Raw genomic sequence first — 22500 nt, forward strand, 5'->3', positions numbered from 1 at the left:
GAGAGACTGCGCTTTCTTCGGTCTGCAACGAGACTTCCTTGTTCCCACAGCGCCAGGGGTATTCCTGTCTCCGGCTCGTTCACGCTGTAACACATGAGAGTTAAACTGCACGGAAGCAGCCAACAACCCGTTACAGCAACTAAACTCACCGGAGTCTCGCTCTCTCGCTGTGTCCTGGTTTGATCCGTGGTTATGTAACGTTGCATACGCAACGGAGCGAGGAGACGGACACAAACGCTGAGATGAGCGAGATTTATTCATGGGAATACCGAACTCGGAGTCGTATATACAGGCAGGGGTCATAACGTGCAGGCTATCCAGACATGAAACGTAAACAGGCATGATCACAGACAAGGGAAACAACGAGGCAGGCTAACAACGGAAGGGCAGGCAAAGCACACGGAGGACGGGTAAACCAAAACGCAAACAACACGACAGAACTCACGGCAAACAGGAACAGACCAACAGCATGAACAAACTGGAATGACAAAACCACGGATACCAGACTGGGGAATGACGGGACTTAAATACAATGACATAAATGAGGGGCAGGTGACGGTAATAACGAGGGGCGTGGTAATAAACAAGGAAACACAAAGACAAACGAGTGGGGTGGGAGCAACAGGCACGGAAACACAGACACAAGGGAACCCGGAGTGACAGCCAAGGGAGGGGGCGAGGCCATACGTGACACAGATCTTCTCCAAGTCATCTAGGTTCTTTGGGCACCTCATGTGGACTTTGACCTTGAGCACATTCCACAAGTTTTCAATTGGGTTAAGGTCAGAAGACTGACTCTTCCATTGCAACACCTTGATTTTTATCCCTCTTAAACAAGGCCTTGGTTTTCTTGGCCGTGTGCTTGTGGTCGTTGTCCTGTTGTCCTGATGAAATGACGGCTCATCTTAAGATCCTTGATAGAGGAGCAGAGGTTATTGGCCAAAATCTCCAGGTAGGCTGTGCTATCCATCTTCCCGTGGATGCGGACCAGGTGGCCAGGCCCGTTGGCTGAGAAGCAGCCCCATAGCATGATGCTGCCACCACCATGCTTGACTGTAGGAATGTTACAAGCCTGGCCTCGCCATGGGAGGAAACTTTAAAAGGCTGTCCAGGCCACGGATGGTTAACAGTAGTTCCATAAGCCTTCCACTTCCGCATGAAGCTCCCAATGGTGGAGACAGGTAGGCCCAACTCCTTGGAAAGAGTTTTGTACCCCTTTTCAGCCTTGTGACCTTCCACAATTTTGTCTCTGATGACCTTGGAATGCTCCTTAGTCTTTGCCATGTTGACCATGCATGAGTGCTGTTCACAAGTTTGGGGAGGGGCTTTTATAGTCAGAAAAGGCAGGACAAAACAGGTAATGAATCCAAGCAGGTGAAGCTCATTGTTCTTTATGCCTAAATTACTTCTAAATACTTGAGGGAACCCAACAGAATTCTGGTGGTTTGATGGGTTGAATAATAATTGACCCTCTGATTGAATTTTCACAATTAAAAAAAAGCATTTCACACATCTACAGTCTAAATGTCACAAGTTATCTCCAAATGTGTAAACCTGCTAAATCTGTAGGGGGTCGAATACTACTTGGAGGCACTGTATGTAAATAAAGCTTGTTTTTGAACATTAGCCCAACACTTCACAGGATGGTAGACACCTACCATAGCCCAGAAGTAGTTTGCCATTTTCTGTCTGTTCTGTAGGATAGCCCAGAGGAAGAGGTCTCTCCACGGGTTCTCGCAACGCTCCTCGAGGTCAGGGAGATCTTTCTGGCTGTGGAAAAGGCGACCTTTGCTCACCTTCTCCTGATGAAGATACAGTTGAGAACCGGTTTGGCTATTACTTGCTTTTCCAGTATTACACATGTGGGGTAATTGACATCAATCATACACTGACATCTACTATACAGTTACAATTACATAATAACTATGTATTTTCTTTTCATCTTTAAGGCAAATTCTGCTTGTCTACCTACTGTTTGTTTGGCAGGCACTTAGCTCTCAATTCCACCTAATTTCTGTTTATGCAGGTAATGATGGGTTTTGTTTAATCTGATTAAGATTGAAATGGGATTGTGAGATGATCTAGACGGGAGCATTTTGATCTGCCATATGTTCTCCCTGCACCCGTATATGACAGTACTCCATGAATGCTGTTCATCTTTGTTAAATCTTGTTAATTGGACTGGGGTTCTTTGAGGAATGGTGAGCACACCCTATCTCAGATACATGGCCATGTTCTCCTACCGCTGGGAGCTTCTGGTAGAAGCCTTTACACGAGTCATGCAGGAAATCCTTCAGGACCTTGGAGACCTCATGGAGAGTAAAGCGTGGACGCCTCTCCCCAGACTCCACGAAAGGAGGCCCTGGGTTCCTGGCTGAGGTTGGCAGGAGCTGCTTCTCCTGGTGTTTCTTCAGGAGGTCAAAAAGGAGGCTCTTCTCCGACACCGAACAGTACAGCTCCTGGAGACGCCCGTACGTCAGAAACTCGCCCAGGTTCACGCCATTGTCCACAAACAGACGCACAAAGTCTGGCTTGTTGTTGACCAGAGCATCCATCATGACCCCCTCAAGGTCTTGTGCCTAAGAGAAACACAAGTCTGAGCGGTAATTACAGAATATCTAAAAGTCTACTACAGGTGGTTATACATTAGTACAGAAGGTTACGTAATTTCTAGAAAATCCCACGTATCTCACACTCCACTCTACATCCCCGTTGAATATCTCGCTCTTGGCGATGTCCACTCTGTTCCAGGCCACAGCTAGTTTGAGCTCATCCAGGAAGTCCTGAGCCTCCTGACTCTGACTCTTACAGGCTGAGGGAGAAACAAAAACAAAACCACTGAAAAATAAACACCAATGACCAAAAAAAAAGATTAAAAGATTGCTGACAATGATGAATTATGATGCTACTTACTTATGGTTTGGGAAACAAGATGGTAAACTAATGGGAAACTGTAGGTATATTTCCTATAGATTATCTCCTGAAGGATATGTTCATACTCACCTTTAACTAGTGCATTGAGTATAACAGTGTCTAGCTCGGAGCTTTCCTGCTCTGGATCATGCACGGTCAACAGATGACCATTATCTAGAATCTTCTGAATCTAGTCAAAGAAAAAAAAATGGTATACACAAAATTAACCCAACCTCAACAAATGTAGCACCACTAACTTTGTGTGTAGTGAATGTAAAAATGTTTTTGCCATTTGCTTCTCACCACTTTGATCCAGAAAGTGATGTCAGTGCAGTGGCTGCTGGGAAACGTGTCCACTAACAGTTCTTGGACCATCTCACTATCCCAGCATCCCCTGTTGATAAGTGTCACTAAAATGTCTGCCACGCCCCCGGAGCCGGCCAGGATCAGCCAGGGAGTTGCATTCTGGATTGTCTTGAACATTCTCTACATAAGCAAAGTGTTAGAATCAGTTGTTTTACCACATTGATTTATTTGACAGGCTGCACTAAATCATCTACCGACTTACATAATAGAAATGTCAAGATAAAACATCTATAGTATGTGATTCGTAAAATATTATCTGAAAAATATTGTTTTAGTTGCAAAATGTTTGCCTGCAAAATTTTTGGTTCCCCATGAACAAGCAGACACAGGACAGGAATTTCAAAGCTGCCGGGTCCTGTGGAAATACAAAAGAGGCATTGAGATCCGGGCGACTTGGGAGGTTGTGGCCAAGGACGTGTGGGCGTGAGCTATGAAGGGCAGGATAGCGTGTGGGCTGAGCGGGCACCTCCGTAGCCGGTGCGCTGCAGGGAGATGTGCTTAAGTAGCTTGACCCACATGTCGGCGGTGGCCCCCGGCTTCTGCGAGCCCTCCTCCAGCAGGATGAAGTGGGAGTGGTTGGAATCCAGAGAGTAGACGGTCCCATGGGGGAGGTCCTCCGTGGGGTACGACGCAGCCTGGTGGGGCTGTGTGTTTAAACAGGGACGATACAGCTGCAGCTTTTAACTGGAACGTGAGGCGGTGGACATGCGAGCGTATGTGAGAAACGCCACTGCAGTGCCACCACCAGCGTGACTAAGAAACTAAGAAATGGCCTGGGGTCATTCTGTGCCTGGGGTCATGACCTTGGCGGAGAGCAGCAGGTCTCGGTTGTGGATCATGGACCAGGGGGTGATTCCGATGGCCACCACACGGATCTTTGAAGAAGTGCTGGCCAGAGAGTGGTCCCTCACAGCCTGGCCCAGATGCTTGGTGATGCCAAACCGCAGGCCGCTGGTCAGGATCCATGCTCCTGGGGACAGCAGCAGTAACGAGTCGGTGATGGCCACCGCGGTTTTTACAACTGGCATCGTTATTCAGCGACTGTTCGTCTACATTTTTCCATGTGCAGAGTGATCTCACTCACCTGTGCTCTGGGTAGCTTTCACTAAGCCTTTCCTCACCGTGTCTCTGAGCCAGGGCTTCATCTGAGCCAGCTCATCACCACCCACTAGCGCCACCACCAGGTGTGGAGGGTCAAGACCCCACTGCTTAGTCAGTAGCTGGTATATCAGTTTGGGGTCCGTGGAACTGTTAACCCTGGCAAACTGGACTGACACATAGAGTGTGTGAGTGATGAACATGAGCTACCAAGCAAATCAAAAACGTTGGTAATAACAGGTAATAAATGTTGGTAGTAACATAGTGTAAACAAGATTTAACCTTTAACATAATCAAACCAATCAACAGTCAAGCAGTGTACATCCTGATATGAATAATATGAAATTGTTCATCATTGAAAGATTGTACACATGTTGTGCTTGTGTCATAATATCATGCACAACTAAGATTTTGGGGGTTTTAACATCCATTTGTGTTAGTAATAAAATCTTGAAGGCTTCCAAACAGTGATTATGAGACTCTGATAATAGAGACATCTGCTGTAATATACCTTGCCCCTGGTCTTATTGGTCCCAATGAAGTCAATGTCCCCTAGACGGCCTGCTGTCCAGTGGGGGTATTCGGGGGCCTCTCTTGCATTCTGGCCCAGCCCACCATGAGGGGCGGAGCCTTGCTGCGCAGAGTAACAACGGCACCCCAACAGGACCCTGGATAAAGAATGAATGAATGAATCTTCAACTTATATAGGGTTCTGGACCCATAGTATTGTTAACCTTTTAAATCCTGTAAAGCGCTTTGTGACAACATGTGTTGTGAAAAGCGCTATACAAATAAACTTTGATTTGATTTGATTTGATATAGCGCCTTTCTATATACCCAAGGTCGCTTTACAATTTTAACACAGGTACAACCAATCACACTCAAACACAGAAACATACAGAAGAGTGGTGTACATTACTATATATATAGGGATCATAGCAGGTGACGTGTATGGTACGTAATATTTGTGATAAGGACTATCCAACCATGTGATGTGTTTGTTGTGATTTTGCTGAGTTAGAAAATTATGGAATTCTCACCCTTGTTCTGGTGACCCCAGCATAACTTCCCCGCATTTTTCACACCTCCTGCCCTGGTGTAGTGCTACCTACACACACACACACACACACGGACACGCACACTATTACAATTTGTAGTACTCATGTTAGCAAAGTAAAAAAAATGTTGGTCTGTTTATGCAAAACAGGCGTGATTTCCATTTTCGTTCTTTGCATATGCAAATGATCTTCCTTTGTGCCGGTGGAGCCACAGTTGACTTGTCAGACCTTGTTTGCTTTTTGCTGCCAGAGAAAAGCCAATCAGAGGAGCTTTAGACCCCGTAGCACATTCAGCAGGTACCACAACTTCACCCTCTCATACAAACCCAAACAGGGCCAGACACCAGTCAAGCAAAGGCAGATGACCCTGTTCACATAATCGTTTGAATATGAAAACATAGTTTAAATGAGTAAATATCTTATGAGTATTGTGTGATGTTGCACATTAAAATTAAGGAAAAGCAGAATTTTTACTGCAAAATTTGTTAATGAGGAACTTTCACAAACATCTCTAGTACAAACATGTAAGTTTGAAACTCAGTCTGAAGGAGGGGACGAACGTGTTCCTGTAAAATAGCAAAGATCCAGGAAAACATTTTAACAAATTAAAATAAATCTGAATATTTCCAACTGTGAAAAGTTCAGCACACTGATCCGAGTATACATTGTAAAATTCTAATCGAAATTTTATTTTATTTTTGTAATTATTTGTATTATGTAAAATATTGGATGCTAGACTAACATTCTATGTAAAAAGGATGTAGGTGCATTTGTGGGGTGGAGTTCATGATTTGACTAGGAGAGTAGGGACTGAGACCAGAGACCAAATATCATGTAAAGATAATCATTTGCATTATAGACCAAAGAGACATTACATTAAACTACACAGAGAGAAACTTTGAAAATTAAAGTGGTTAGAAATTAAAGTGGTTTCAAAGTTATAATTAGTGATTAAAATAATATATTTTATATTAGTAAGTTTAATATAAAATATTTTCTTTTAAACATTAATTATAACTTTGAAACCACTTTAATATCAGATGTGAAATGCAACAAGTAATCATGATGACTACTGATTTAAACTTAATGATTATAATTCTGCCAGTGTTACAGCACTTATCTATAATACCAAATCTATGTAATAATACAATCTAGAGCATATACAAAATATTTAGTAACTGCATTCTCTGAGCCTACCAAATGACAGACAGAGTGATGTCCTATAATACTCCTTAGAGCCTTACAGAAATGACAAAGACGTGTATGTCCTAGCTGGGCTCACCAGTGGGGTGTCCTGAAGCTCAGGCATGTCCACGTGTCTTCTTGCTCTACGGTCTTGTTCTTGTGGCATTCCAACTCTGATCTGAACTCTGAGCTCTGGACAAGGACTACTTCAAACCAGGAACTGAAGCTCAGGTGTGCTTACACTAAGGTCCTGCCACAGGACAACCCTAAGCCAGGTGCTGGCCAACCGTAGATGCCGGCTGGCTGACCGCTCTCATCCACAGGTGCACACATCCACATGCAGTTACATTTATGTTTGGATTTCAAATCACAGTGCAGTATTAGTTTGGTTATCTCACAATGGACAGTGATGAGCTATTCAGTTTATATATATAATCTTATGTTTTCTTGCATTATACTTATCTCGTCTTTTATCTTGTTTTTTTTATCTTATACTTCTGTGGTCTAAGATTTTATGTCTAAAGACCAATGCTGGACTTTAAAAATGGTTTACACTTTATTAATAAATAAATAAGAACAAACAAAATAACAACTCCTATCTTAATTGAAATGCTTAGTGGTATATCCTAAATTCTGTCAAAAAACCTGAATACAAAATAAAGAACTTCGTATAAGTAACCACAAGGGGGCGGTACGTGATAGAAGAAGATGTAATTCTCTTTTTCTTTTACATCGGTGAAGGCTCCGCGGGTTTTAAAGTTAGATTGACTAGGACCATGAAGTTTTTGTCCGGAAGGATATGAATAAAATAAAATAAACACTGGTCCTCTGTTTAGCTAGACACTTTTATGACCTATAATTTTCAAAATTTGATAATTACACTGGTCAAGCCATTGTAGCATACTCAAAGCTTTTAAAAACATTTATTGAGAACTAAAATCAGAGGCATCATTTAAACTTTCAGTAAATAGGGTAAAACTCTATGGGTATGTCGACAGACGCTGGATATCGCTTCTGCTACATTGTAAACACGGTTTGTTTCTATAATTGCCCCTCTTCACATTCATTTCATATGGTAATTGTTGTAATGTGAATACGCTTCTGGGAGGAAGGATTGAAGATTGATAGGTTTAAGCGTAAATCGAATCTACACGTTTGTTCTTGATCAGTAGCCCCCCCCCCCCCCCCCCCCCCCCCTTATGAATCTTTATTTGTTATATTTGATAGGCTCTTAGTTTAGTATGTTTTGTTGTTATTTTTATTTTACCAACAAAAATACTTGCCCCAAAGCAAACTAATAAATGAACAAAACATGCCAAATAATTGTATTTAGGCTATGCTGGCTTCTATAGCTCTCCAAAGTTTAGGCCTGTAATTTTATACCTGGAATTGTTTTATTTATTTACTTAGTTTTTAACAACATAAAGTATGTGATATATATATATATATATATATATATATATATATATATATATATATATATATATATATATATATATATATATATGGAGCAGGATATATAGACCGGTGTATATATATATATATCAGACGAGCTGAAAGCTGCTATCAAACCAACCTGGACTTCCATAACTCCTCAGCAGGGCCACAGGCTGTTTGCCTCCATGCCACGCCGCATTGATGCAGTAATTCGTGCAAAAGGAGCCCCGACCAAATATTGAATGCATTAACTGTACAAACTTTTCATTAGACCAACATTTCTGAATTAAAACATTTTTTTCAGTTGGTCTCATATAATATTCAGATTTTCTGAGAAAATGATTTTGGGTTTTCATTGGCTGTAAGCTATAATCATCAACATTAACAAAATAAACTTTTTTTTTTACTCATTCTGTTTGTCATGAATCTATAATATATGTGTTTCACTTTTTTGTATTGAATTACTGAAATAACTTTTTGATTATATTCCCATTTACAGAGATGCACCTGTTTCTGTGTGTCTCAATATGCACATATGTATATATAGCTAAAACGCCCAATTTTTAGGCGCGGTTGTCATTTTTAATACCAACAAAACCAAATAGGATAACAATTAGCCTACTGATAAACGTAAGACGTATTTTTCTACCATTCCTACCATCTGTAATGCAATGTGAGTGATGTAAGTTTGGCAAAGCCAGTAAGTATCCGTCCGAGTGCTCATAAAACATGGTGTGTCAGCTGCTCTCAGCTGTGTCCCCGGGGTCGAGGGCCCCCGGTCCTGATTAGCCTACTGTCTTAAAACCAGATGATTCCCGCAGGCACCGCCCCATTAGTCGCTTCTGGCCAATGTTGCATCGAGGGGGGTGGGGTTTCCTACACAGGGCGGGGTATCCATCCAACCAATCGGCGGCTATTGTTTTGCAAACGCACGCTAACACTGGCTTTGGTCCAACACGGCACAAATATAAATGAGCCGCAAACGTGCGCGTACACAACACGCCGGTTCTGTTTCTAGTAAGATAAGCTCAATGGCCAACGTGGAGATGCCCGGTGTCCTGGAGCGGAGAACATTTCCCCTTCTGGCCCGCACAAAGGTTTGTAGAAATCTATTTGGACCGGTGGATCACGAAGAACTAAACTGTGAAATGAAGAAACAACTACAGGAGATCTCCGAACGAGACCAGAGTCGCTGGAATTTTAACTTCGAAAGAAATGTGCCGCTGCCTGGAAGTTACGAGTGGGAAGAGATCTTGGGGAGGTCGGTGCCGTCCATCTACCAGGGTTCGGTGCATAACGGGAGCCTGCGGACTGTTTCGCCGTTTCACGCGAAGGACGGACGATCCACCTCCGAGTGTGAATATAAGAACGAACCCGCTTTTCGTGCAAGAGCAGAGGACGTCCAGCAGTCTTCTGATCCGGATCCATCAAGCGAGCTGAACCAGGAGAACCGCTCGGGTTCGTTCAATGCTGGACCCGCTCGCGTATCTACTGGATGCCGTGCTGGGAAGAGGACGTCTGTCCCAGTGTCTCAGAGAACAAGCACTCACATCACAGGTAAAGCACATTAAAATAGCGTGTTGTTGTTGTTGTTGTTGTTTTTGTTGTTAATGCTGATATTGTTATATTAGTATTCCTAATGTTGCTCTCTCTTCTCTCCAGACTTCTTTCCCAAAAGAAAAAAGACCAGTGATTGTAAGCAAGCTGACGGCGCTCCTCAAACAGGTTCCTCCATCTCCCATGAGGTTACTCCACACAAAAGAATAAGATGGTAAGTGTTGAAAGTGACTTCGTTTTTATAATAAATGACTTCTGACTTATTAGTTAATTTAAACACGGCGATTATTGTAAGAATGACTGTGGTGGGTGGCTGTTACAATAGCCGAAAGTGTATTAGCTTCTCCTGACATTCCAAGGGTTATTCCGTCTAAGTTAAAATGTATTGTTTATTGTTATTATATTGAAAAGCTATTTGAGTGGCTGTGTTTTTGAAACTTTTCGTTGATTCGTTATATGTATTTTTGTTACAGATGTTTGCACTCCATGGAAAATGCAGAAGTCCTGTGTTTATCTGCTGAGCGGATGAAAGACACAAGGATGAAACGGCCTGCATGTTTTTCTTCTACCACATGTAGCAATATGGCTTGGGCCAAGACGGACTTTACAGTGTTACGACTTCTCAACGGTGCAATTTTTCCCTGTTTTGTTTGAACGGTTTTGTAGGATTCATCCCTCCGGATAGAAAATAGTAATTGCATTTTTATACTTTTGAAAAATATACTAACTTATGTTTTATTTATGATCCATGATAGTCTGTTGTGCTTTATTTACAGTTATTGTTTATTTACTGCAATATTTTATGTTGTGTTTTATTTAAGTTTTTGGGGACGTCATGCAAAGAATGTTTCTGAGCCGTTTTTAATATATATTAGCTTTGTATTGAATCAACAAAAAAAATAAATTATATTTTTGTTTACTTTGTTGTTTGGTGATCTATCCTTTCCGTCTTATCTGTAGTACAATGACAATATCTCAACACGAGGAGGCTTGGGGAGGGGCAGAGAAATGTTTGCCCTATACTTTTTAGATGTGAACATTTGCGAGTAACAAAGAGAGAAGTTTGGCCTCTAAACAAGGCGCACTCAGCTGTCTGTCCCTCGGTGGTTATGTGGGAGAAGCGGACAGCTGCGTGGTATAGGGAGGATTTAAATGCCATTTTCTCTCCATAATGAACGAGGCAGGTGCCCTTGGAACCCCGCTTTGTCCAGATAAGACCTTCATTTTCAGCCCCCTCTTAGCAATCCCGCTAATGAAACACTTACCAAGACTCGAACAAAATGGGCTCCTACTATACACACGCCGACCACCTGCCTCTCCTCCCCTTTACCTACACACAGCATTGTAAACAACACGTCTATAGATGAAGATGTGATTCCACAACACGACAAACCTCTAAATAAATAAAACAGGAAAAGTTGCTATCAAAACGAAATGGAGGATAGCTACTGCAGATTCACGCACGGCCCTTTCTGGAAACAAAAGTCTGGTTTGGGTTATACTGGTAATGCGTACATGTCTCGTTAGTGTGTTTTTGTTTCTCTTATAGACTACGTTTCGAAATTAATCCAGGCATGGGTATATATGGCTTATTATTAGATGCAAAAAGGGCGAATCTACAGCACAGTTTAGGGAAGAATACATTATAATGAACATAAAGGTTGTAGCCTGCACATCAAGGAGCTTAGAAACAACATATAATCCTAGATTATTTTTACACTGTAAAATGGAATCGATTATATTTGTAAATCTCATTGCCTTTTCATGTTGCGGGGTCATTTTAAGAAACGACATAAAATTAACATAGGCTTAGACTTCTGGTACTAATAAAAACGTTTCCTTATTCGGACAGACGAATAATCTTTGTGAACACAAAGGCGATCGAATGTATTCATGAGTAGCAGAAGAAACCATTTTTAACTTTATTTCAACGAAATCTCCTCTCAAATTGATTTAATCCTAAACAGTTTTTTTGCAGTTTTTTTTTATTTCTCCAACAATTACATTTTGCTGTATCTTCTTTCTTTCTTTCTTTCTTTCTTTCTTTCTTTCTTTCTTTCTTTCTTTCTTTCTTTCTTTCTCGCTTTATGTAATAACTGTTGCAGGTTGCAGTTTTAATGTTTAAAAAATGCAATAAAACGAAGTAAACGTAAAATGCATTTCCAACCCTTGGTTGAGTATTTCTCCTCTGTTGTTGTTGTGTTTTTATCAAACACAGTCAGTGGGGAGCATTTCGGCCTGCCGCTAAAGGCGTTTACCATTTCTATGACCATCTGGCACCAAAAAAGGCCAAACGCAACAAAGGGAGGCAAAGGCGCACGGCGGAGCGAGTGCCATCGCATTCACCTGCAAATGAGCCTTTGTGCCTTAATAGAAGTTCTTGGTGCTCACAAATCCTCTGTTTGGTTTTGTTTTCGAGCCGTATCTAGTCGTGTGCAAGAAAACAGAGATTGGCCCCCACGGGCCCCCATAACGTACTGTTGAGGGCCAAAGGGTTTAAGCTGATCTGTGTAACACTTGATTAGAGACGATTGTGCTGATGACATCAATTTTACTACGACGAGAAAGTCAAAATACGGCTAGAAGATTGTCCTCGGGATTTTATAACAAAAGATATGACGATGTGATGACATTATTTCTATCTAAAGGTGGTGTTTGCCTATTCTGGTACACGTCAAGTTGATTATTTAGACCGAATTGTTAAAAGTCAGCTTGTCACTTTCAAAAAATGACATTTCATACATAATATGAATTCAAAACATAATATGCGAGTCCAGCGGAAACTTAAAGACGACGCGCTCTTAGTTTACGGGGAAACCAAACGATTGTATTCGGTCTGCGCCTGTCAGGCATTTAACTGGGACTTCATTATTTGATCTTTTACACTAAAATCATTATGTCCAGACTGTTCAGGTTGTCAATATGCTGCGCTATTATCGTCGGTGTTTTTCGACCAGATGGATGAGATCCTAAGACTCATGGGACCTCAAATTTGACTAGCGGAAATCCCAAAGAGCCACCACCTAACAGCCTGTGCTTCAGTTAATAGGGTCCACATCTCTTCCTTAGTCTAAGTATTATTTTATATATTATTTTACTGAAATGTGTAGTTTTTATTAATTAAATCAATAAATAATTTGACTATGTCAGACTAAAAATACAACAATCTAGGGTATCTAGTGTAAATAATTAGCCTACTTAAGAGATGCATGTCACTATTAATTATAAGGGCAAAACACACTTAGGGTTGTAGGTTTTATTTAGCACATGCTGGTGATGCAGAGTAAAACAGTCTTATGTGGGAAAGTTCATGTTCAGACTTCATCCCCCTTCCTTTCTGATTTTAGAAAATCTCTTTCTCAGCACTGTTAACCCTATTAAGACCCCAGCTTTCTACTGCGCAGCGGACAAACCATCAAACCATCCATCCTTCCAGCATTTTAACCTTCTTTCCATTTCGGAGCGTTTCTTTTTCTCTCTGAATCATTTGGCCCATAAAACTAGCAGAGGCACAGGCAAGCTGTGTCTTCAAGGCTGGATAACCCTCTATGGGTTCACTAGCTTGGATTAATGGCATTTGCTCCCAGAGTTTGCTCAGCAGTCTGAGAGAAGGTGGCAGCAGTGCGTCCTTTTAAACGCATAACAAAGGCCCATCATTTATGTGGTGGCATATGGCGCAGACCCCCACTGTAGGCGGCTCACTCTTCGTGCTGTAGCCTTCACTGTTGACATAGTTGTCACGAGGAAGCAACGTGCAGAGGGCAGTCAACACCGGAGCGATGCTTCCCTCTTGTCCATCATCTCGTCTACTGTTCTCAAGGGCGTAAATCCTTCAGAGACAGGAAAACTAAAGCAGGCCGTGTCATGACATTATAATTTAAAAAAATGATATTTTTATGTGGTGTGAAACAGATATATATCGTGCTCTTCCGTCTGGGGGAATGCAGAATATATCAGGAATATTTGGCTGAGCTAACATTAAAAAAAAGGCAAGGCTGTTTTCAGCAATACTGGTGTTTCTAAAGAAGCAGGACATATGATCCATTATCAGGCCCTGCTGTGTCATGTGCCAAGATTTTTAAATAAGAAATTGTACGATTCATTTGCTCAGAACAAGCATGTCAAAATAACATCAATTAATCAGTTATGCATTTTACATTTACATTTATGGCATTTAGCAGACGCTCTTATCCAGAGCGACTTACAAAAGTGCTATGTCTTTGATGTTATGATGTTCTAAACAAACTAAACAGGGATTCTAGACAACCAAAGACAGAAAAAAAACAGAACTCCAAAAATATTTTTAAAAATAGTCAAATCCTTACTTCCTAAGTTTTGTTAATGCCCATATTTTATTAGATGGGACTTTAGAATCTTTCTTAAAACTAAGAAAGATTGCAAAATAATTTCTATGAATTTGCGAGGTCTAAAAGATATGAAGGACTCTTGTATTGTTTTCAGTGAAGCTCCTTGTGTTTTCTCGATATCCAATGACCTGTACTGGGCATTCCCTGAGAATACTCCTCGCAGTCGGCTACATTTTTGCTACTTTGTGGTATATCTTACCGGCACCAACAGTCTTCATGATAAGCAAAGAATCAGCCACGTTCTTCACAATAGAAGGTCAGGGAGTGCACACCAAGTCATCTCCATGGCAACAGGCAACCTCACCCAAAAGAGCAAAGGTATTGTATTAAGGTCATAGGTCATGGTGCTGCCCATATGGTCGTGTGCTGCGTAAGTCACTGATCTGTCAGGATGCTCTAAAGGAATTCAAGCATCACTGAAAGACTCTCAGATAAAGAACTACAACTGTCCCCTGAATGTCATAAATGCCTCCACACCATCACCTCTGCCACCAAAGGCTTATGGTCAAGAAAAAGAGCAGGAAACCACAGGAAGTTATTTTGGGACCAGAATGCTGAAGGGCAATGAGGTAATGAGGTAACCAAGTGAGGTAATCACATCATTCAAAACAAACATGCAAAAAAAAAAAAAGACATTGGTGATGCTTTATATTTATTAACACAAAATGTCTGACTGCCAAAGCCACAAAATAATACAAAAAACAAACAAATCAAAAAACCTAAGCAAGAATGAAATAAGGCACTGATTCAGTAGTGTTGCATCAGAAATGAATGAGTAACAATAACTGATTATTTGAATAAAACTGCAAATGTGAAATGACAATCAGTACATGTATATATTTGTGTATCAATACATACATGGAATAGTAATAAATAAACTATAAAAGTGTACATACTCAAAAAAATGTTCTTATATGACTGAATTCAACTAATCATTAGACATACTTAGCTGTGCATAGTTTGTAAATGACCATACATTTAAATAATCAACTCCATACCTTGGTCTACAGCCCCCCCTTCCACAAAAGATTAATTTTCATTATCAGTAGTGAATCGCTAGTTATATCTGGAACTTTGTGTGAAAGGAAAGTATTAATGTATATTTAATACTATACTATATAGCAAATATTTCTCCCATAATCTATACTGTAATAATCTTTCATACTTTGTGCTTACAGAATATTTAATTCTAAATCATTCACCATAAACTCTCTTTCTAAAGCACTGTGATTGGTCCATCTCATGAAGCATTCTACATATTGGGGTTGCACAGTTATCAAAAGTTCTGATGAAGTTCCAGTACATTCTCATTGTCACACTTAAGAACTGAATTCAAATAAGATGCTGTGGATACCAAACCTTAAAGGAGTGCCTCTAAAAATGTTTCATGAAGCACTCACAGTAGTCACAGATGATTAAAAAATTTGCCATTGTATTTGTGCCCTGTTGAAGTCTATGTGAGTTAATTTGTAAAATCAAGTATTTGACTAAAAACATTACAAAGTTAAAACTATCCCGAATGGTCAATAAAACATATTGTTAAAAGGAGCCCAAGTTCAGGAGGTCTCCTCAAGGGCAGGTGCACAGGTCGGGGTCGCCAGCTGCTCGTAGGTGGGCAGGCTGAGGTCGCGAGCGAGTCTGTGGCTGCTGCCCCTCCGACCCACCCCTGCCCCCTCCGACCCCTCTGTCTCACGCTGCACGAGGAGGTTCAGGGCTTCGGCGATGCGCGTCAGACTCCTGTCCATGTGTGTGATCTGAGCAAAGGATGAAAAGCCATGGCGTGAGCGCGTATCTTGCACAGTGCATCCCATAATGCCATAGCTTGAAGCGCCGTGACAACAGTACCGCTCGGAATCAGGGCACTGTGTGGAAAGTACAGCGTATTGGGATGGCGTGCAGGAAAATGATGCAGCGGTTGGCAAAACTGAATCGCAGCAATGGAAATCATGCTGTGAAAAAAAAGATGTGCCTTGAAAAACAACTTTTTCTTGGAGTATATATAGTGACACAATCAAAAGTGTTTCTACGGTGTGCCATGAATGCAGAACAAAAACTGAATGACAAGGAGGCCATTTGTTAGTTAAGGCCATTTGTGGTATCATAACTGGCTGTTTCTGTTTGCGATCTCACCGAGTGACTATTCTGTTGACATTCCAAGCCGATATCATACCACAGTTGAAGAAAACCAGACTGTTAATTCTCTTGGGAATTTACTGCACAATAAGTCAGGACCTTTCAATGTTTTTTAAGGTTTAGCACAACATGCTTTCCTTTAAAAGTCCCTTGTAAAAACATGGGTACTGTCTTATTTAGGATAGTGAGGATGAAGTACAGGCTAAGGTTATACATTTTTTTGCTGTATTAATCTGTTCACTCCAGACAAACAGCAGCCATACGTTTACAATATCTGTTTGGGAGTATGTGGACATATACTGCTGTGAGGTTGAGGGTCACTCCACATTAAGTGGTCTTTGGAGCCATGTCTGTCTACACCCCATTACAACTCATCAGACGAGCGTCTCTGAGCAACAGAGACGTTTATACCAATGATAGCGTTAAGGCACACACTCACAAACACATTTGCGAACACACACATAGCCAAGGGCGCACATGGCATGAGACCAGACATGTAAACATACGCAGGCTCTCCCACGCAGTCATACACACACAAATATACACACCCTGACCACATAGAGACATGAAGCAGCCCGAATGAACTGGGTCTGCCACGACCTTGTGCAGCTGAGACCACTTAGTGTGGATACCTGACATGCTTCAGGTCTGCCACCCTAAAGCATGGGCTCGAGGAGACATCCATGGATAGATGGATTAGATGGATTAAAAAAAACAAAACATATAGATGAGAATGTCATAAAAGTAATTCCTTCATAGTGAGTTAAAACTATGTAATTTTACAAAAACTGATTGTATAAGAAAGGACTTTTGTGATTATTTTTATATACATACAGTGCACACATATATAATTTAAATGAATTATTAATTTATTATTATACTTTATAATTATATATATTTTAAAAATCTGTTACTCTTTGTATGATTCTGATGTAATATATTTTCCAACATATATTTCCACGTATGGAGTGTTGGGTGTCACTGTGGGTGGCATGAAAGAATACAGCGAAATGCTTTAGGCGGCTGTTGGACTAAAATGCTTCAGCTATTTATTCCTGTTTATGTCAAACACTGTCTGCTTCCTGTTTACCAGTGAATTATGGGAAGAAGAGCAACGGTTCATGGGGCAGGGCATCCTGTCATCACTGGATGCTGTCATCACGGTTTCCTAGGCAACCAAACATGCTCCACCAGTCAAAGTTGAGACAGAAAAGTAAATAAACAACACAAATAGTCCCGTTCTGGTGAAAGGAAGCCACACAGAACGGACTAGCAGACTCCGTAGACCTTGTCATGCTACGCAGTCAACTATGTTAGCGTAAAACACTACAAACCCAATGACAGTGCAGGTGTTTTGTTTTAACTAAAACTATGCTAGCTATGGGGAAAAAATTCTGAAGGAAATTCTTTCAATCTCCTCTTTAAAAAAACATGAATTTTGACAGAATATCTTGACGTTTTACATAATATCACAGGTGTCTTTTTATATATAACAAGGAATTTTTCCATGTTAAACTGCTTTTGGTTGGACCAAAACACATACAGAGACAGATCTACACATATGTATATAAAAAGGAGAGGGAGTGAAAAAGAGTGAAAGTGAGAAAGAGGGAGAGAGATAAGGAAGAGATATTAGGAAGGGGTGCAGGGAGGGAGAAAGGGAGAGCAGGCAGGTCAGAAAGTGTGTGTGTCTGTGAGTTCATGTCAGTAAGTGTGTGTGTCTGTGAGTTCATGTCAGTAAGTGTGTGTGTCTGTGAGTTCATGTCTGGGATGAAAAGTGTTTGTAAAGGGATTTAGGGCCAGTGTGGCACACGAACAGGAGCAGAGTGAGTGTTTGTAAAGCTCCTGAGTCCATGTCTGTCAGTCAGACTAAGAGGCTGTTCATTACACACACACACACACACACACACACACACACACACACACACACACACACACACACACACACACACACACACACACACACACAGAGGCACTCACACACTTACACAGAGGAACACACCCATACAAAATAAGTCCCTTTCAGACACTAAAGACGCTTATCAGCAGACATCACTCAGAGAAACACTCAAAAAAGATAAAAAGTGGCATGTGAATGATGGGAGAGAAGGAGAGATTGATTCTGTCTCAGGTCTGAGTGTGCTGAGTGAATTTGAGTAATCAGTATCTTCAGCTGAAAACACACACACACAGCTATGCATTCTGAAGGCTCTCTCATACCTACTGATTGTGGAAGTGACAGTCAGTGAATGAACAAATTTACTGATTCATTTGTAACATTTTAGGAATGTGCAAAGCTGTCTCGAGGCGGTCCTGTGGGGAGACAGCTGAGGTATTCTTCGCATCTGAAACTGTGAGGTCAGCAGATACGCTGAGCAGCTATGTGACACATGTCATTCCCGCCAGGTTTATCTGCTCCCTAATCTAAACAGAAGAATTCAATGTCTCACCCTCTCCTCCATCCTGTTGAGTCTGGATCCGATCGTGTTCGTGCCTTTGTCTTTAGCTCTTTCTGCAGAAAGCAAAACAGCAACAGCTTCAAACATGAGCAAGACCCAGAAAGGTGCTAATATGGAAGGTGTGTAGCAAAACTCGATTGGTCGACCTTGCCAGCCGTACCTGAGCTTGTCTGGAACAAGGACATTTTCCCCAAGGACTGATCCAGCCTGGGGAAGTCAGAGAAAGAGTGATCGTACATTCCTCAAACAGTAACGATCTGGTGTATAACAAGTGGGAGAACGGGGACTGGCTGGCGTTTTTTAAAAGCCACGAACCCAGCGGCGCTGTGGGAAACGCTCGCGCCAACAAAAACTAGGCTTCCTCTGTGTCCCACCTCCTCTGCAGTTCCTTGATGCGCACCATGAGGTTGAGGTGGCCTTGCGAGTACTGCTCGATCACGTCCCTCACGTCGTACGGCTTGCGGGCTTGCTGCGGGCACGCCAGCACACAGTTAGCAGTTAGCAGTTAGCTCGTGAGCGGTCGGCGCGCGGAGACGAACACGCCGTTGACGAGGCGTTGTGGAATTGCTCTGCACCACTGGGAGTTTACCGTTAATTCACTGAGACACGCGAGTGATTGGATACCAGAGGCGTGGGCAATGAAATCTCGTCAAACGTTTGACAACTTTCATCACTCAACATTCATCCAGCCCCGAGATCAAAGGCTCTGGGGGATGGAAGCCACATCTGCCAGCAGAAAACCTTCACATTGATCAAACACACTGATTCTTTGCTCTTAGAGGCCCGGGCTCTGACACCCGCAGCTGTTTGAATTTATTTGAAGTCCCAAAGTAACATGTGGAGAATGTTTAGAAGACTTTAGTTGCTTAAGCAAGACATCCACCCACCCCTCACCCCCACAACCACAACCACCACCACCTAAAAAAGGCAAACATTCACACCTCTGTGGTGGTATGAAACCAATTCACACTGGAGTAAATCTGTTCCAAGAAGAGCAAATAACCGGCATGAGCTCAGACAGGGCCGAGGCGGCTCACAGCGTTGGCCGCATGGCTCTGGTTGTGTGTTTGGCATCATGGGAGTGTGTCAGAGCAGGACGGGTGGGGGTGGGGGGGGGGGGGTGTAAGTGTGGTGAACGAAAGCAAATGAAAGGACACAGCAAGGGAGGGACAAAGAGAGACAGCACAGAAGACGACAGTGACCAGTGTCAAGTGTCTGACGCAAGGGGGGTGGCGCTACGCGAGGGAACTCTCGACTTCAACAGAGACGTGTGTGTGTGTGTGTGTGTGTGTGTGTGTGTGTGTGTGTGTGTACACAGGACTGACAAGCTCTGTGTTGTGCTTATTGTGCCAGCCAAGCCAAAGTGTTTGGGCAGAAGCCCAACTCTTTCTATGCTCAGCTTGAGTTCAACCCTGTTATGGGCACTAAGAGACATTAAGCTACTCACGAAGACCTAATTGCAGTAGGTAATTGCTCACATTAAAGTGATAAGCGATCTGCCCCCAACACTGCCTGTCTAAAAGCCCACAGCCAAAAAAAACAGGAGTTCGTCTTAAGTTAAACACATCTCCCTTCAGAAGATCCTCCGTATCAAAACAGCAAATCTACGCAGTAGCATCTATGGGCTTGTGGTAACTGCAGGTTTCAGAAAAGGGGGGATTAACTGGACACCAAAAAGTCTTACCTGGAACCTTTTTTTGGCTACAAAGTACCGCATTCTCTGGATCACACGGATGGCCGCCCGGTGGGATCCACGCAGCCTGGGGTGTCCATGGGCATCGGGTTTGTCACGTAGACCAGCAAAAGAGAGGGAGGGAGACACAAGTGAGAGACAAGAAAGCCATTTTAAACCAGACGCTCGATGCGGTTTCTCGTAGAGGACGGGACAGCAACAGAAAGTCCTGCTCTGTAGCTGCAGGGCGTGTCTGCCGTCACGCCAAACAGAGCACAAGTGTTTTACGGCTTCCAGTATAGATAAGGTGAGGAAGACAATGAGAGTGTAAAACACCACCGATGGTCATAAAGTCAATGCCAAACACACTCCTGCTCTAATCTGTGTCACGATATTTGCAAAACAATCTTATCTGTGTGAGGAAAGAGCCTCAGGTGCCTCTCGAAGCACCTGCAGATGGCTATGCTGCAAACGCCCAAGGATCACAAGCAGTCATGGAAGAAATGCGAGGCCCTCAGCTATGGAAACTTGTGTGCGTGTGTGCGTGCGTGCGTGCGTGTGTGTGTGTGCGTTCACGCGCCCGTTTGATTTCCTCCCTGCAGATAACATATAAAGGTTATCTCATGCAACGGTGGGAAATTAGCATTTTGCCGTTCATCTCCGAAGGTGGGCCCGGGCCGTGTGCTGATCCACGAGTGCTGGCCTGCGTGCGTGCGCCGCACTGCCGTACGTACGTTTGGATCTGGTGTGTGTCACGCCGAGTCAGTCACAAGAGCCCTCGGGAGAAAGGCATTAGCATTCAGCAGGCTGCCGGGCCGTACTGACTTAGTGGACCAGGCTGCCTAAGGGAGCGTCCCTCTTCTCTGGCAGGGTCGGAGAGGGGGGAGAGACTACAACACACATGCCAAGCTCCAAGCGAATGTTGCTACAGGGGTCACCGTTCGGGACAAGAACCTGCAAGCCGCTGGGCATCTGGCCAATGCTAAGCTGTAATATTCCATAGTTTGGGACCAGCTCTCATGGTCCTCTTATTTAGGAGAGTGGCTCTGTTAATTTGGACTTGCAATAAAAGGGTGGTATATGGAAATAAAATAGGCACAACCAAATGAGGTGCATATAAAATACTAAACAAGTTTGATAATTGTGTTATGATGCATGCTGGCAGTGGGCAACAGTAAGAAACCCTTGTTGATATGGATGGCAGAGTACAAATACAATCTGTCCTTAAGGGGAGCTCAACTATTCAAAGCATCATCCCTCGCTCCTCCGTTCTGCACCGGAGGGTAGGGCACGCAGTATGTGACTGAAGGAACTGTCACTTGGCTATTGAGTCTTCAGGTCGACTCATAAAGACGTTGAACGACAGTGACCCAGTTAACATCAAGACAATGCAAACCTTGTCATCACTGTGGGGGCACAGTTCTGACACTTAAAACCTTATGACGGCTCCGGTGCTTTGAAGAGTCCTGAGGTCCAACCACCAGTGACAGGCGCAAGATCAGACTTCCAACTAACGCTTGTCATTCAAGCCAGTAGACAGCGAAGAGTGTTTGTGTGTGTGTGTGTGTGTGTGTGTGTGTGTGTGAGAGAGAGAGAGAGAGAGAGAGAGAGAGAGAGAGAGAAAGTAAGAAAGAGAGGAAGGAGAGAGACAGCCTGGCACAGGGAGAGGGAGAGGAGGGAGAGAGATAGAGAATGTAATGAAGAAAGAGAGAGAGATAGATGGATGAGAGAGACAGAGAGAGCGGGGGTTGATGGAACATGGGAACCAACCCATCTGTCCAGGAGACAGCGCCACTTCCTCTCCCCCGCCCTGGTTACCAGCATAGCAACGCTGGTCTCATGACCTCAGCAGGGTCACCATCTGCCTCTGGTATTGGCACAAAGCCGGGCTAATGGCAAACACTGGCATGAACTTAGGCAAAGGGGAGAAATGGTTCCCCTGGGACCAACAGAGGGAGAGACAGATAGGCCAAGGGAAAGACCGAAAGAGAGAGACAGAGTGAGAGGGAGGGAGAGTCCGATAGAGGGTGAGAGAGAGAGAGAGAGAGAGAGAGAGAGAACACTCCCTGTAGTTGGTAACCGCAGTATCTCCTGCCTTGCCAGTTCCCTTTTACAGTGACTGATAGAAACCAGATGTGAAGAGCTGAATATCTACTAAAAAAAACAAACAAAAAAAACCTTTGTCATTGGAATTGGAAAAATCTAGACAAAAAGACACAGAGATAGAGGACTCATCGGATTCAAATGAACAGCAT

General features: G+C 42.8%; 3 protein-coding genes across 4 annotated transcripts in view; 1 reads left to right on the top strand and 2 right to left on the bottom strand.

Annotated features, from left to right (window-relative positions):
* trpm5 (transient receptor potential cation channel, subfamily M, member 5) overlaps window positions 1–6851 on the bottom strand; it is a 13955-nt gene extending 7104 nt beyond the window's left edge. Inside the window, exons 1-12 of one of the 2 annotated variants that reach the window (XM_076997867.1) lie at window positions 6718–6851; window positions 5418–5485; window positions 4889–5045; window positions 4364–4544; window positions 4083–4249; window positions 3746–3923; window positions 3570–3634; window positions 3217–3399; window positions 3004–3103; window positions 2694–2812; window positions 2244–2579; window positions 1659–1802 (exon numbers count right to left, since the gene is read on the bottom strand). In XM_076997867.1, the coding sequence (XP_076853982.1) occupies window positions 1659–1802; window positions 2244–2579; window positions 2694–2812; window positions 3004–3103; window positions 3217–3399; window positions 3570–3634; window positions 3746–3923; window positions 4083–4249; window positions 4364–4544; window positions 4889–5045; window positions 5418–5485; window positions 6718–6786 (1767 nt within the window). In that variant the 5' untranslated portion in view covers window positions 6787–6851. Of the gene's footprint in view, window positions 1–1658; window positions 1803–2243; window positions 2580–2693; window positions 2813–3003; window positions 3104–3216; window positions 3400–3569; window positions 3635–3745; window positions 3924–4082; window positions 4250–4363; window positions 4550–4888; window positions 5046–5417; window positions 5486–6717 lie in introns of both variants that reach the window. The other variant, XM_076997877.1, reaches the window with a different exon arrangement.
* Window positions 6852–9040: 2189 nt separating this feature from the next.
* On the top strand, window positions 9041–10533 carry cdkn1ca (cyclin dependent kinase inhibitor 1Ca). The gene is made up of 3 exons (XM_077021346.1): window positions 9041–9614; window positions 9720–9828; window positions 10088–10533. Coding segments are annotated over exons 1-3 (636 nt in total). The 5' UTR covers window positions 9041–9088; the 3' UTR covers window positions 10089–10533.
* A 4101-nt stretch (window positions 10534–14634) lies between these two features.
* The window catches only part of kcnq1.1 (potassium voltage-gated channel, KQT-like subfamily, member 1.1), a 29208-nt gene continuing 21342 nt past the window's right edge, over window positions 14635–22500 (bottom strand). Inside the window, exons 13-17 of the mRNA XM_076997942.1 lie at window positions 20258–20333; window positions 18948–19042; window positions 18734–18780; window positions 18565–18626; window positions 14635–15735 (exon numbers count right to left, since the gene is read on the bottom strand). Coding sequence (XP_076854057.1) covers window positions 15538–15735; window positions 18565–18626; window positions 18734–18780; window positions 18948–19042; window positions 20258–20333 — 478 coding nt within the window. The 3' untranslated portion in view covers window positions 14635–15537. The remainder of the gene's footprint in view (window positions 15736–18564; window positions 18627–18733; window positions 18781–18947; window positions 19043–20257; window positions 20334–22500) is intronic.

This window comes from Brachyhypopomus gauderio, chromosome 1 (genome assembly GCF_052324685.1).
Source record: "Brachyhypopomus gauderio isolate BG-103 chromosome 1, BGAUD_0.2, whole genome shotgun sequence".
NCBI classification, from domain to species: domain Eukaryota; kingdom Metazoa; phylum Chordata; class Actinopteri; order Gymnotiformes; family Hypopomidae; genus Brachyhypopomus; species Brachyhypopomus gauderio.